Genomic DNA, 16,878 nt, shown 5'->3' with positions numbered 1-16,878 from the left:
GCAAAAATATTGAAATTTGAGGATTTGGTAAAATTGCAAACAGATAAAAAAAATGTACAAAGCAAACTAGAACCTGCAACCCAAGAATGTACAACACGTATTCTCAACTGAAGAGAACTATAAACTGAGAGGGAAAAAATAACTTTGTATGCACATAATACACTTAAGAACTTCAGTATATCAGTATGTGGAATTAAACTATGTAATGGATTAAACAAAGTTAAACAATGTACTGATATGATCCAGTTTAAGAGACTGTCCAAATGAAAAGTGCTTAAAGTACAAGGAAGCAGAATTATGAGAAATACCTTCCGCCTTATTGAAAACGGGATATTCTTTATTTCTGTCTGTTAATCATGAATGGCTTAATTATCTATTGCAAGACTGCTGTATTAATCATTCACTGATGTCATTGTGTTACTAAAAGAAGACAGTAAATGAACATATGTATTTGTAAATGCTCTGAAGTGGGAAATGGGATTGGATTAAATAAGCTCTGCGTCTCCCATCTCCTTTTCGTACATGATGTAAAGAGAAATTATATGAAATTATGTTTGATTTATTATTCGGTAAATTTGTTCATGTTCGAAATGAACTAAACTCAATCATCAAAATCTAGGCAAAACATCCCCCAACATGCACATTTTTTTTGCTGGATTTTTACTTGCCTTTTTAAAGCATCACCTACCTGTGTGAACTCGATGGTGTGTGTCTAGTTGATGTTTGAGACTAAACTTTTTGGAACAGTGTTGGCACTGGTATTGTCTTTCTCCTCTGTGGTCTTGTGCATTGGATTGGGGATCTTTCCCAAAGAGTATACACCTTCCACTTGATTCCCCTGTTCAGGCAAAAAATAAAGTTGCAAATGTAAAATATTTAGGGGAAACACATCATAATTATTATTGTAGTAAATAATATATTGGCACAGGTAAACCAGCTGTGATGCATGAAGCTGCTTTGAGTCAGCATCCTGTTGCAGCACGCTGTGTTTACTTTCCTGACACTGCATATCTTAGTTTTAAAATGATGTAGGTGAGAAAATATGGTTAAGTTACCATTGTGCCATACAACTGTTGAATTTCTGCATTGCATTGCGCATTCCGCATCACGGCATTGGCCAACAAAAACAGCATTGACTGTTTAACGCGGAATATCATGGAAATTGACGTGTGTGTATATATATATATATATATATATATATCAGGTGTCGGCAACCTTTACCACTCAAAGAGCCATTTTGACCCGTTTCACAAAATAAAGAAAACAATGGGAGCCGCAAAACTCTTTTGAAATTTAAAATGAAATAACACTGCATACAGAGTTGTTTTTTTTGCTTTGTGCTATGTATAAACTGGGGGTCTCCAGCGGTCCGCACCTTAATGAGATAATTTAATGTTAGTGTGGCCCGCAAGTTTTATATGTCTGCCGTTTGACAGCATTACATTTATGTTGAAGAGGTTCATTTAGCCTACTGACGTGTATTTATAAATGGTTGATTTATATAGGCTAGTAAGGTACCTTACTAGCCTATATAAATCTACCATTTATAAGTAAAAGCATTACACTTGCCAACCCTCCCATATTTTCCGGAGATTCACGAATTCTCAAAGATTTAATTCTCGCGAATATCTGATGATATTCATCCAAAAAACAATAATAAGGGAGTGCAATGAAAGCGCTGCCTTTAACATACAACCTACAACATACACAAACAGCTTACCAGCCCAGTTACACGTTGTATGTGGCTCCTGCAGACGCACGCTCAGAGCTGCAAGACATACCGTATTTTTCGGAGTATAAGTCGCACCGGAGTATAAGTCGCACCTACCGAAAATGCATAATAAAGAAGGAAAAAAAACATATATAAGTCGCACTGGAGAGTAAGTCGCATTTTTGGGGGAAATATATTTGATAAAACCCAACACCAAGAATAGATATTTGAAAGGCAATTTAAAATAAATAAAGAATAATGAACAACAGGCTGAATAAGTGTACAATATATGACGCATAAATAACCAACTGAGAAGGTGCCTGGTATGTTAACGTAACATATTATGGTAAGAGTCATTCAAATAACTATAACATATAGAACATGCTATATGTTTACCAAACAATCTGTCACTCCTAATCGCTAAATCCGTGAAATGTTATACGTCTAGTCTTTTACGTGAATGAGCTATATAATATTATTTGATATTTTACGGTAACGTGTTAATAAGTTCACACATAAGTCGCTCCTGAGTATAAGTCGCACCCCCGGCCAAACTATGAAAAAAACTGCGACTTATAGTCCGAAAAATACGGTACTTGTTCAACAGCCATACAGGTTACACTGAGGGTTGTAATATAAACAACTGGGTGTTAAAGTTGTATATATATATATATATATATATATATATATATATGTATATATATATGTGTGTGTGTATGTATATATATATATATATATATATATATATATATATATATATTGTATGTATGTGTATATATACATACTGTATATTTGTATGAATGTGTATGTACATATACTGTGTGTGTGTGTGTGTGTGTGTGTGTGTGTGTGTGTGTGTGTGTGTGTGTGTGTGTGTGTGTGTGTGTGTGTGTGTGTGTGTGTGTGTGTGTGTGTGTGTGTGTGTGTGTGTGTGTGTGTGCGTGCGTGTGTGTGTTCGTGTGTGTGTAATGTCATGGCTGTCTTGAGTTTCCGATAATTTCTACTACTCTTATATTTTTGTGGTAGAGCAGGGGTCTCGAACTCAATTTACCTGGGGGCCACTGGATGCAAAAACTGGGTGAGGCTGGGCTGCAAAAAAATATTTTTTGACAAAATCTAACATCCATTTTTTAATGAATTCACCTCCAATGAATGGCAACGCTAGGGCAGGAAAACCAACCCTCACGATTTTTCCTGGAGACTCCTGAGTTTCAGTGCACCTCCCGACAATCCACCGGTGCAACCATTTTCCCGAATTTGTACAAATTTTCACCTGACCGACGGCCGTGACTGCACTGCCTTTAACGTCCTCTACAACAGTGGTTCTCAACCTTTTTTCAGTGATGTACTCCATGTGAACATTTTTTTAATTCAACTACCCCCTAATCAGAGCAAAGCATTTTGGTTGGAAAAAAAGAGATAAAGAAGTAAAATACAGCAGTATGTCGTCAGTTTCTGATTTATTAAATTGTATAACCGTGCAAAATATTGCTAATTTGTAGTGGTCTTTCTTGAACTATTTGGCAAAAAATATATAAAAATAACTAAAAAACTTGTCGAAAAATAAAAAACTAATTCAATTATAAAAAAAGATTTCTACACATAGAAGTAATCATCAACTTAAAGTACCCTCTTTGAGGATTGTAATAGAGATCCATCTGAATTCATGAACTTAATTCTAAACATTTCTTCACAAAAAAATACATCTTTAACATCAATATTTATGGAACATGTCCACAAAAAATCTAGCTGTCAACACTGAATATTGCATTGTTGCATTTCTTTTCACAGTTTGTGAACTTACATTCATATTTTGTTGAACTGTTATCCAATAAATATATTTATAAAGTATGTATGACTGACTGCTATTTTTTAAAATGTTTTTGATAAATCTCATTTAACCCTTGGCATACCCTCACATAGCGTACCATCTATAGGAGAACTAGTGCACAACCTCAACCGACTCAAGTAGGCAGGGTAGGGGTGTGGGGGGTTGGTGGTAGCGTGGGTGCGTGTATTGTAGCCCGAAAGAGTCAGGGCTGCATGGGATTCTGGGTATTATGTTGAGTTTATGTTGTATTACGGTGCGGATGTTCTCCTGAAATATGTTTGTATGTTTGTCATTTTTGTTTGGTGTGGGTTCACAGTCTGGCACATATTTGTAACAGTGTTAAAGTTTTTTTTACGGCCACCCTCAGTGTGACTTGTGTAGCTGTTAAGCTAATATGTCTTGCAACATCACTCATGTGTACTGCTCAGCCAAATGTAACAATCAAATAGGCTTGCATGCTGTCTGTACAGGATTCAGAGCGCGTTACGAACAGTGCCATTGCGGCACTCCCTGAGGATTGTTGATTAGGTAATAATCGGCAGGGATTTCCAGAGAATGAATACCCTGATATTAAGGGACTCATGAAAATTGTGAACTGTGGGAAGTATGACGCTGTCAAGTTCCGTTCATATTAAACTCGCGGGCCGCACATACATTAAATTGTCATATCAAAGTGCGGACCGCAATTAAGTTTGAGACCTCTGTGATAGAGTGATTGGGGCACATACTTGTTGGTCACAAAAAACGTTCATGAAGTTTGCTGTATGTATACTTTTGACCAAGCAGATTTGGTCACGTTTTCATAAATTTCTAAAAGAACCAATGTTAATATTTGGTTACATGTCGCTTGGCAAGTTTCACTGCAATAAGTCGCTTTTGGTAGCCATCCACAACTTTCTGGCAAGCTTCGGGTAGAATTTTTGACCACTCTTGACAAAATTGGTGCGGTTCAGCTAAATTTGTTGGTTTTCTGATATGGACATGTTTCTTCAGCATTGTCCACATGTTTAAGTCAGGACTTTGGAAAGGCCATTCTAAAACCTTACTTCTAGCCATTCCTTTACCACTTGTGACGTGTGTTTGGGCTCATTGTCCTGTTGGAAGACCCAACCTCCGGGCTGATGATTTTAGGTTGTCCTAAAAAGTTTGGAGATAATCCTCCTTTTTCATAGTCCCATTTAAAACACCAGTTACATTGGCAGTAAAACAGGCCCAGAGCACAATACTACCACCACCATGCTTGACAGTAGGAATGGTGTTCCTGGGATTAAAGGCGTCACCTTTTCTCCTCCAAACATATTGCTGGGTATTGGGGCCAAACAGCTCAGTTTTTGTTTCATCTGACATCACATGTACAAAAATAACACCTTTTGGACGAAAGTTCTGTGGTTAGATGAAACAAAAATTACTTCCAGGGTCAATGTTTTCGTCGGGGGTATCACCCTTCACTTGACCAGTCAGTAGGTCTGCTAAGCTCCGCTTTCCGGACAGAATTCGAGGCCACCGATTCGTGACAATCTGGTTGCTTTATTATTAGTTTTGCAGGGCACAACTGAACCCGTTCATCACTGTACTGTGCAGTGCACGTGCTACCTCTCTCTCTCTCTCTCTTTACTCCCCCACACACTCACTGACGTCACTCAGCCAACAATGTGCCATTCTCACAAACACACATATGCTACTCATAAGTTAACCAGCTCCCCTGTTGTGCACATGTAGATACATACGTAATATGTAGATACATAATATGTAGATTCGTAGACGGGTACACAGCTGCTTGGCTTGATGCCAAATAGCAGCGTTAAGACCAGGGTGTACCCCGCCATCCGCCCGAATGCAGCTGAGATAGGCTCCAGCGACCCCAAAAGGGACAAACGGAAGATCACCCAATTAGCGTCCAACTAATGCAAGTGAAATGACAAAATCTTGTAACAAATTCCTACCATTTCTGTTTTGTCTTTAATAAATGTGTTTTACCTGCTAAGTAAAAACCCCGGCTGAGTCATACCAAAGACTATAAAAATGGGACACATTACCTCCCTGCTTGGCACTCAGCATCAAGGGTTGGAATTGGTTGTTAATTCACCAAAATGATTCCTGGGCGTGGCCACCGCTGCTGCTCACTGCTCCCCTCACCTCCCAGGGGGTGATCAAGGGTGATGGGTAAAATGCAGAGAATAATTTTGCCACACCTGGTGTGTGTGTGACAATTATAGGCACTTTAACTTTTAACTATATGGTTTGTATGTGGGGCTTTGCGGTGGAAGAGGGGTTAGTGCGTCTGCCTCACAATACAGAGGTCCTGAGTAGTCAGGGTTCAATCCCTGGCTCGGGATCTTTCTATGTGGAGTTTGCATGTTCTCCCCGTGAATGCGTGGGTTCCTTCCGGGTACTCCGGCTTCCTCCCACTTCCAAGGACATGCACCTGGGGATAGGTTGATTGACAACACTAAATTGGCCCTAGTGTGTGAATGTTGTCTGTCTATCTGTGTAGGCCCTGCGATGAGGTGGCGACTTGTCCAGGGTGTACCCCGCCTTCCGCCCGATTGTAGCTGAGATAGGCACCAGCGCCCCCCGCGACCCCAAAGGGAATAAGCGGTATAAAATGGATGGGGTTTATATGTGTACATTTATCCATAGTTTTGTTTTAGTACTTAATTAATAATTGTATTTGTCTTAAAGCACAGACCAAGAGTGGCATAATAAATTATGGAGCATCTGATATATTCATCCATCTTCTTCCGCTTATCCGAGGTCGGGTCGCGGGCGCAGCAGCCTAAGCAGGAAATCCCAGACTTTCCTCTCCCCAAGCAATTTCGTCCAGCTCTTCCCAGGGGATCCCGAGGCATTCCCAGGCCAGCCGGGAGACATAGTCTTCCCATCGTGACCAGGGTCTTTCCCATGGCCTCCTACCGGTTGGACGTGCCCTTAACACCTACCTAGAGAGGCATTCGGGTGGCATCCTGACCAGATGCCCGAACCACCTCATCTGGCTCCTCTCGATGTGGAGGAGTAGTGGCTTTACTTTGAGTTCCTCCCGGATGACAGAGCTTCTCACCCTATCTCTAAGGGAGAGCCCCGCCACCCAGTGGAGGAAACTCATTTCGGCCGCTTGTACTCCTGATCTTATCCTTTCGGTCATAACCCAAAGCTCATGACCATAGGTGAGGATGGGAACGTAGATCAACTGGTAAATTGCGAGCTTTGCCTTCCGTCTCAGCTCCTTCTTCACCACAACGGAGCGATACAGCGTCCGCATTACTGAAGACGCCGCACCGATCCGCCTATCGACCCAATCCGGAGATGGCACTCCACCCTTTTTTCGGGGGAGAACCATGGACTAGGACTTTGAGGTGCTGATTCTCATCCCAGTCGCTTCACACTCTACTGCGAACCGATCCAGTGAGAGCTTAAGATCCTGGCCAGATGAAGCCATCAGGACCACATCATCTGCCTAAAGCAGAGACCTGTGGGCACCAAACCAGGTCCCCTCAACGCCTTGACTGCGTCTAGAAATTCTGTCTATAAAAGTTATGAAGAGAATCTGTTATGATTTTGGACTCTTCCGTTCCTTAGTTTGAGCACTTCCTGTTTTATCTCGTCTCTATGGTTTCACATTGGTCCCACCTACTCTTGTTTCTACACACACCTGTTTCTCATTTGATTGCTTGTGTATTTAAGCCCGCTTGAGACCTCAGTTCTATCTGGATGGTTTGTTTGCTCCACGCAACATACAAGTTGGTATTTCTTTGTTATCTTTACTAGTGCTAAGTTTCGTCTTAGTTTCTCATGCACTCGACACGCTAATTTTGGTCCTTGTGCATCCCTGTGGTGACAATGCGCATCCACAATGCGTCGCCAACAACGCGATGACAAAAAACAGCCTTGGTCCAACCCTCACTGGAAACGTGTCCGACTTACTGCCAGCGATGCGGACCAAGCTCTGACACTGATCGTACAGGGAGCGAACCGCCACAATCAGACAGTCCGATACCCCATACTCTCTGAGCGCTCCCCACAGGACTTCCCGAGGGACACGGTCAAATGCCTTCTCCAAGTCCATAAAGCACATGTAGACTGGTTGGGCAAACTCCCATGCACCCTCAAGGACCCTGCCGAGAGTATAGAGCTGGTCCACAGTTCCAGGACCAGGACGAAAACCACATTGTTCCTCCTGAATCCGAGGTTAGACTATCCGGCGTAGCCTCCTCTCCAGTACACCTGAATAAATCTTACCGGGAACGCTGAGGAGTGTGATCCCACGATAGTTGGAACACACCCTCTGGTTCCCTTTCTTAAAGAGAGGAACCACCACCCCGGTCTGCCAATCCAGAGGTACCGCCCCCGATGTCCACGCGATGCTACAGCATCGCATCTGATATAATGTCAGTAAAATTTTCTGTTCTATTCTAACCTAATCCTTGATTATGATAGACTATATGTAATATGGAAAATTGTAATTTGTTCTTTGAGTGCAACAAGAAAAGCCCAATGTATTTAATACGTTTTAATTAATATTTTAACCTTGTAAAATAGTTTTTTGACTGAGTGTTTAATGTATTGTAAAATGTTCTGTTAAAATAAAGCCAATATTGACATTTTTCCTGGTTGCCGTTGTTTGTAAAAGTATCTATATACATTTTGGTATCTGTACTAAATTATTGGACCGCTTATAGCAGTGGTTCTCAAATGGGGGTACGCGTACCCCTTTGGGTACTTGACGGTATACCAAGGGGTACGTGAGATTTTTAAAAAAAATTCCTAAAATAGCAAAAATTCAAAAACCCTTTATAAATATATTTATTGAATAATACTTCAACAAAATATGAAAGTGAGTTAAACTGTGAAAAAAAAAATACAACAATACAATATTCATTGTTGACAGCTAGATTATTTGTGGACATGTTTCATAAATATTGATGTTAAAGATTTCTTTTTTTGTGAAGAAATGTTTAGAATTAAGTTCATGAATCCAGATGGATTTCTATTACAATCCCCAAAGAGGGCAGTTTAAGTTGATGATTACTTCTACGTGTAGACATATTTATTTATAATTGAATAACTTGTTTATTTTATAACAAGTTTTTAGTTATTTTTACATATATATTTTCCAAATAGTTCAATAAAGACTACTACCAATGAGCAATATTTTTGCACTGTTATACAATTAAATAAATCAGAAACTTATGACATAGTGCTGTATTTTACTTCTTTATCCCTTTTTTTTTCCAACCAAACATCCTTTGCTCTGATTAGGGGGTACTTGAATTAAAAAAATGTTCACAGGGGGTACATCACTGAAAAAAGGTTGAAAACCACTGGCTTATAGGGTATTTGTTAGATTGGAAAAGTGCTGAGGCTAAGCTAAGCGTTTTTTTGTTTCCTGTTTTTCTTTTCAAAACAAAACATTCAAACATTGCATTAGTTATATTCTAATTTTATTCACATTTCCTCCAAAATGTGGGTGCCTCAATAAATATAGTGCAGTAATCATATAACCATACACAATGTGTCAAACTGTATCACAAAGTGGTTAAAATTAGAGTAGTAGGACTTCTCTCTTGAGGTAAGCTCCATGTTACGCTCAGCAGACATGTTAGAGAGAAATGTGATTGTCTAAACAAATATTTAAACCTGGAGTGTCTTAGTAACACAGAACAACTATTAGTTATAATGATACCGCAGGGCTGCATGATTGTGTATCGTTCTTTTTTGGGCCCGAACAACAAATGCAAGCAGGACGTACTGTACTTAAGTTTCTGACTATAAACCACATGTTGCATCCTTGCTCTCTAAACCACAACTATTTTAACACGTTCCATTGCATATAGCCTGTAAACGCTGAGGATAGAAGTCACGATAAGTGTTGTCTTTTTTTTTTTTTTTTTTGAAAGCGTTACATTTATATTATTGATGACAGTCTTCACAATCCATGAGTATCTGTTATTACAACGTTACCTGCTGGTGAGGAGGCTGACTCCGGCTGCACCGCATCTCTGCTGTGTGTGCAGGCTTTAACTGTGTCAACTCGCAGCACATTCGGGTAACTGTGAAGAAGATATGCTTTTGAAAAATATTTTCATTGTACCTCATTATCTGTGAAAAATATTAATCACGGTTGTGTATATTTATAATTGACCCGAAGTCAAAATAATCACCCAGGTCTGTAATACAGATCCTAAAATCACATTTATAGGAATATTTTCCCCCATAATGTTCAACAACAGTACAATAGTGTTTAGAAATGGCCGGTTTTAACTGAAACAAAGTTTCAGTGGTTGGAAAACTTGATTTGCAGAAAGGACGGGGGAAATTTTGGGGACTCCCCTCGACACACACGCACACAACGCTATTACGTTGCACTGTGCAGAACAATATACATTGCACTTTGCGTCAAAACAAAGAAATGATTCACTTTAAAGAGACTTATTTTGAATGCCATATACGAAGAGATTTACATTTGTTGGTAAAATCAACATCTTTCAATATTATTTTGTTCCTTATGACAAAAGGCGCAAAGTGGATGGGGGCACCAGCACATGTGGATGAGTCAGGTATCTCTTTGAATACAACCAAATGAGGGGGAAGATGAACTGTGCAAGGAAAAAAAGCTAGTAATGAATCCAGTGTTTTAAATGAAACAGAAGACAATGGAAAGGATGGCCAACCATTTATAATGGTGATGGTTTTTTTTTTTAGGTCTGTTGTAATAATATATGTCATGTATGAAAACACTTTGGGCAATATGGAGTTTCTTGATCCATATGACCCAGATTGTAATTATAATAATTAAGATTTTAATAATAATAATAATTTGATAATGATCATGTAGTTTATGTTTAAAAAAGTCCTGTTATTTTCCTGCTGTTTTCAGAACCTTTCTGCTCCAAAGAAAGTGACTGTCATGATATTTTAGTGCCTTAAAAAACCACTAACTACCAAGTTTGAAAAGTAATATTTCCCCCCAAAATAGTACAACTAATTGTTTGTACAATTAAAGCGAGTAATTGTCGTAATGAAAGTATTTTAGTGTCTTACAAAACAATTAGCTGAAAAGTTTGAAAAGCAACAATTTAAAAAAAATGACCACTGATTGTGTTTACATTATAATTGCACCGTTACATTTTTGCCCACATTGGTTTTGCTCATTTCCCGAAATAAAACCTTTTTAAAATAACACAAACCCACCCCAAACCACTTGGCAACTGTTCACAAGGGAATCAACTTTCACAATTATTTAATCAAATTGCAAATGTATTCGTATGTACTTGCAAATGATTAAGTACAGGTGTGCGATAGTTAACATACATTCAACACAATTTCCAAGTGAATAGTTCTTGTTGATCTAAGACAAGAGTGTCAAAACATTTTCCACTGTGGGCCGCACACCGAAAAATGACAAAATATGGGGGCCATTTTGGTAAATGAATTTAAATATCTGGGTGTCATTTTGGACCCTAAGCTAAAATTTGATGGCCATATTATAAAAATAAATATAAATTGTTTCAGGCTTATGAGACCGTGTTTATCTGTTCAAGTTGCACACGTTTACATGCATGCAATGATTTTAGCCCATATGTGTTATTGTGCCATGGCCCATGGTCTGGGCACAGAGCACGAAATGTGTAGTGATGCCTCTGTTGTCGTTATATAAACAAACACTAAAGACATTTGATCAAAAACCAATGAAGCATAATCACTGCCTTATTACTCAAAAATATAACATGATGAGTTTTGATAATTTTATACATTTTTAAAAGCTATTTTTAAGTGTCTTAATGCCCCTGATGTGATGTGTCAAGAAAGACAAAGATACAGTAGTGAAGGTGTGCAGACTCCAGCTGCAGTCAGTAGGAGCTCTAGAGTGAAAAGGTGACAGACCACTTTGGGTCAGTCTGCATTCTCACATCTGTGGAACGCTTTGCCACTAGAGTTAAAGTCACAGTCGGACATTAAACTTTTCTCCACAAAACTGAAAAAGTGGCTTAAGGAAAATCAGAAGTGTGAGCACTAGAACTGGATGTAGTATGGACAAATGGGGCCAGTTATTTTCAATGTGTTTTTGTCTTAAACTTTTTGTATGTGTTTGTCACTTTTCTCAACTTTTCTTTAAAAGCCTAACCAAGGACGAGGGTTGCAAATTAGCCTGTGGCTATAAGTCTTATTTACTTTGACATTGGTTGCCTATGGGTAGCAATGTACTGTAATGTAATTGTACTGTCTGTGTCAAATAAATACATACATAAATAAATTAATGTTTTATTTTGAAAGCTAATACATATAATATATATATTTCAAGATTGAAAAATGTCATCCTTTATTACTTAGGTTATTAAAAAGCGTGCATGATAATTGGGTTGATAAATATTATGCTGATGTGAGGAATTATGACATCACACCGATAAATCTGAGAACATAATAAAACCATACCAGCCACCTGAAACGCCAGCATCACTATGACTGTTTTGAAAGCCTACAAAGACAACTTATGCAAAAGGAGTTACCCCAAAGCAAGGTCCAGAGATAGGTGTACACAAACTACATTTAAATTGACATTTAAAAAACTAAGTTATCCGTATCGTTGAGAAGCAGTAAGTCATCTGTATCATTATTGGTTTGAGAATAATTACATTGTGCATCCTTAGTTTTTAGTAATATTTCAAAGTTTCCTATAACTTTACAACTATTTGCGCTCTTATTCCTCTTTGTTTGTGTTTTTTTTGTACTGGTATTTTCATTATGTGCGGCTTTGGCATACTTGCCAACCCTCCCGGATTTTCCGGGAGACCCCCGAGTTTCAGCGCCTCTCCCGAAAACCTCCCGGGACAAATTTTCTCCTGAAAATCTCTCGAAATTCAGGCGGAGCTGGAGGCCACGCCCTCTCCAGCTCCATGCGGACCCGAGTGACGTGTCGACATCCTGTTTTCACGTCCGCTTTCCCCCAATATAAACAGAGTGCCTGCACAATGACGTTATAACTGTAGAATGAACGAGGGCGAGTTCTTGGTTTCTAATGTGGGTTTATTATTAGGCAGTCTCATTAACGTCCTCTCAGCGCGGCAACAACACAAAACAACAGCAGTCACGTTTTCGTCTACCGTAAATCAGTTCGTCTGCCGTAAACAGCAAGGTTGTGACACTCTTAAACAGGACAATACTACCATCTACAGTGCATGCATATGTGACAAAAAGTCAAAGAATCACTACTTTTAGAGCAGTGGTTCTCAACCTTTTTTCAGAGATGTACCCTCTGTGAACATTTCTTTAATTCAAATACCCCCTAATCAGAGTAAAGCATTTTTGGTTGAAAAAAAAAAGATAGAGAAGTAAAATACAGCACTATGTCATCAGTTTCTGATTTATTAAATTGTATAACAGTGCAAAATATTGCTCATTTGTAGTGGTCTTTCTTGAACTATTTGGAAAAAAATATATAAAAATAACTATAAACTTGTTGAAAAATAAACAAGTGATTCAACTATAAATAAAGATTTCTACACATACTGCGACTAGGTGGCGACTTGTCTGCTAAACTAATTGTCAGTTATCTGTGCTATGTCTGAAAATATTATTTAAAAAAAAAAAAAGTACAAAATGTCTGGTGTGTTAAAGGAGGTGCTTTTTGTTGCACCCATTAACGTATTTATATATTTTTTTGTATTTGGTGTACCCCGCCTTCCACCCGATTGTAGCTGAGATAGGCACCAGCGTCCCCTGCGACCCCAAATGAAATAAGCGGTAGAAAATGGATGGATGGATGGATAGCTGTAAATATACTCCTTCCCTCTTAACCAGGCCCATCGCCCAACCCCAGGCCACACCCCCACCCCCCACTTCCCGAAATTGAAGGTCTCAAGGTTGGCAAGTATGGGCTTTGGACACCCCTGATCCAAACCGTAGTTCTCTCCAAATCCTGTCAGCATCAAATAAGTCTTCACATGCACAATTGGCTGTTCAATTGTCAAAATTAGTCAGTAACCTTACACCATGAATACCATTTATCAATCTCTTGAAACATTTGACAAACTAATTACAGTGATTGACAGTCGGGTGAAACTTCAACTGTAACAAAGGAAGCTTTTTACACCCATAGTATAATCAATCAAACAGTTCAATTAGTTACCTGACAGGTGCTGTCCATGATTGCAACCACTGAGTTTGAGTTTATTTCGAACAGGAATGCATACACAACATGATACATTAAAATTTCCAGTTTCTTTATTCAACATGTTCGAAAAGGAGTAGGAAGAAGCGGAGCTTATTTATACCTTCCCCATTTTCGTTTACATACAGTGGAGCAAAAAAGTATTTAGTCAGCCACTGATTGTTTAAGTTCTCCCACTTAAAATTATGACAGAGCTCTGTAATTTTCATCATAGGTACACTTCAACTGTGAGGGACAGAATGTGAAGAAAAAATCCAGGAATTCAAATTGTAGGAATTTTAAAGAATTTATTTGTAAATTATGGTGGAAATTAAGTATTTGGTCAACCATTCAAAGCTCTCATTGATGGAAGGAGGTTTTGGCTCAAAATCTCACGATACATGGCCCCATTCATTCTTTCCTTAACACGGATCTGTTACGAGCCACTACATGGATCGTTTGTTGTTTGCTTTTGTGTATGTTTTGATCACGTTTTGGACTCTGCCGATCCCAGTATTTGAGCACTTCCTTGTTTGTAGTCGTCACCATAGCGACTTCATTTGTTCCACCTGCACTGACGCCCAGCGCACACCTGTTTTTGATTACCATTTCTGTATTTATACCTGCCTCCTCCCTTTGTTCTGCCTGAGTTCTTCACTTGCTTTTTGCAAACACTCACGTTCGATGATCTGGTCCGTTTTTGGCTGCTAAGTTCCGTCTTAGCTTCTGGGCGCTCGACGCGTGCCTTTTTGGACTTTACCTCAGTGCTAGTGTTAGCCTAGCTCCCCGTGCATTGCACGCGCTTTCTTTTGTCTTTGCATCAGTGTTCTTTTATCATTTCTTATAGATTAAATGAGCTCTTACCTGCTAACTTTCTTGTCTGGTCCCATGCATCTTGAGTTGACACCTCCGCGCATCTCAATGCGCTCCGAACGTGACAGGATCAATCGTCCTGTCCCCTTAGCAGAAAAACAGCCCCAAAGCATGATGTTTCCACCCCCATGCTTCACAGTAGGTTTGGTGTTCTTGGGATGCAACTCAGTATTCTTCTTCCTCCAAACACGACAAGTTGAGTTTATACCAAAATGAGGATTGGGAGAATGTCATGTGGTCAGATGAAACCAAAATAGAACTTTTTGGTATGAACTCAACTCGTCATGTTTGGAGGAAGAAGAATACTGAGTTGCATCCCAAGAACACCATAACTACTGTGAAGCATGGGGGTGGAAACATCATGCTTTGGGGCTGTTTTTCTGCTAAGGGGACAGGACGATTGATCCGTGTTAAGGAAAGAATCAATGGGGCCATGTATCGAGAGAGATTTTGAGCCAATAACCTCCTTCCATCAGTGAGAGCTTTGAATGGTTGACCAAATACTTATTTTCCACCATAATTTCCAAATAAATTCTTTAAAATTCCTACAATGTTAATTCCTGGATTTTTTTTCACATTCTGTCTCTCACAGTTGAAGTGTACCCATGATGAAAATTACATACCTCTGTCATCATTTTAAGTGGGAGAACTTGCACAATCGGTGGCTCACTAAATACTTTTTTGCCCCACTGTAGCAGTTGCTACAACTTTTGTTCACTTCCTGTTCTCAATTTATTCGCTATATACTTCATAATAACAATGAAAAATAAATACATAATAATTGGTAAAGTATGTATATTAAATTTCACATGGTGAAATGAGTAAGATTGTCCAGAAAATAAATAGATGGATGGATGAAATGAATTCAGAATGTTTATCATGGTCCTTTGATTGTACTTTGTAAACACTTTAAGTTTGAAGAGTTTCCAGAAAAGAATCATTTTTGTACATTGTTTGATTTCTTTGCTTAATCCATTCCATCATTTAATTCCACATACTGATATGCTGAAGGTGTTAAGTTTTGTAAGTGCGTACAAATGTTTTGATTTACATTTTTCTCTAAGATTATATTTTTCTCCTAATACTGAAGAAGCATCGGTGGTGAAACTCCAGCTTTATTTACAGTTACAGTTTACAGTTCATTTATGTCTGTAAAAAAAATAGCTGTAATTTTTTTGGCTGTTTGAGGTACAAGTGTAATGTGTGATGTTTAAATTTGAGGCTACTCTTCCGTGTTCTCTTAGCTTGCCAAAAAGCTAAAATTGTGCATACTGTTGGTGGGCGTGTTGCATCTGGTCTGCTAAGACATATGACAACAAGTACAAAAGTGGTGCAGACCGCTTTAATTAAATGAGGATTTTGCACGTATACTGTCTGTCACCATGGAGACACTAATTTCCCATCACACTTATGGCATCATATGGTGCAATCTGTAGCATTTTCTCATGTCACACAAGTATATTCTACAACTTTTTTGGGCTCAACTGAAGTGTGAGCTGGACCAGTGATCGTAACCATTTTGATGTCAGGGCCCACTCAAATTTTAACACTGGATTAATAATTTTACTCTTTATTTTTTATTTTATACAACAATTATTTCCAACCTACTTACATTATAACAGGATAAACCTTGTCAAATTATATGAAACGATGTATTAATCACAAAGGTTATTATGAAGGCATAGATTTTACAAAAATAAATACGAATGAAATATACTGCATAGGAAGGGAGTCACATAAAACAAGGAAAAATACATATACATTACATACAATACCACAGTGCTAAAATAAATTATATCTAAATAAATAATGATTTAAAAATTTATGTTTCATAAATAAACTGTCCATACGATTTAAGTTTCATCGAAAATACAGCTTCACAACACATCCATCCATTTTCTCTTTAGTCATAATTATTGCGCTTAATTTTTGCATTCTAATTTGGAAAAAGCGTCTCGTTCTGGGTGACTGGCAATGCAGCTAATGGTTGCAATCTATTCTGCCTGTAAATCACTTTTAAAAATCATCCACAAATGCTTCATTTACATTCCATGTTGTCATTATGGTGGTACTTATTGAATACTTAGGCCTACTACACTACTGTATTTTAATGTTGTCATTATGGTGGTACTTAATGAATACTTAGGTGTACTACATTACTGCATTTTAATGTTGTCATTATGGTGGTACTTAATGAATACTTAGGTCTACTACACTACTGTATTTTAATGTTGTCACTATGGTGGTACTTAATGAATACTTAGGCCTACTATACTACTGCGTTTTAATGTTGTCATTATGGTGGTACTTAATGAATAC

The 16,878-nt window shown here is 38.4% G+C and overlaps 1 protein-coding gene across 1 annotated transcript in view; it reads right to left on the bottom strand.

Annotated features, from left to right (window-relative positions):
* The window catches only part of zbtb32 (zinc finger and BTB domain containing 32), a 30,224-nt gene that overhangs the window by 2,131 nt on the left and 11,215 nt on the right, over window positions 1-16,878 (bottom strand). The window contains exons 3-4 of the mRNA XM_061916017.1: window positions 9,501-9,589; window positions 689-838 (exon numbers count right to left, since the gene is read on the bottom strand). Coding sequence (XP_061772001.1) covers window positions 689-838; window positions 9,501-9,589 — 239 coding nt within the window. The remainder of the gene's footprint in view (window positions 1-688; window positions 839-9,500; window positions 9,590-16,878) is intronic.

This window comes from Nerophis ophidion, linkage group LG11 (genome assembly GCF_033978795.1).
Source record: "Nerophis ophidion isolate RoL-2023_Sa linkage group LG11, RoL_Noph_v1.0, whole genome shotgun sequence".
NCBI classification, from domain to species: Eukaryota; Metazoa; Chordata; class Actinopteri; order Syngnathiformes; family Syngnathidae; genus Nerophis; species Nerophis ophidion.
The sequence above is the reverse complement of the archived record's forward strand: the minus strand, read 5'-3'. Positions and strand labels throughout refer to the sequence as shown.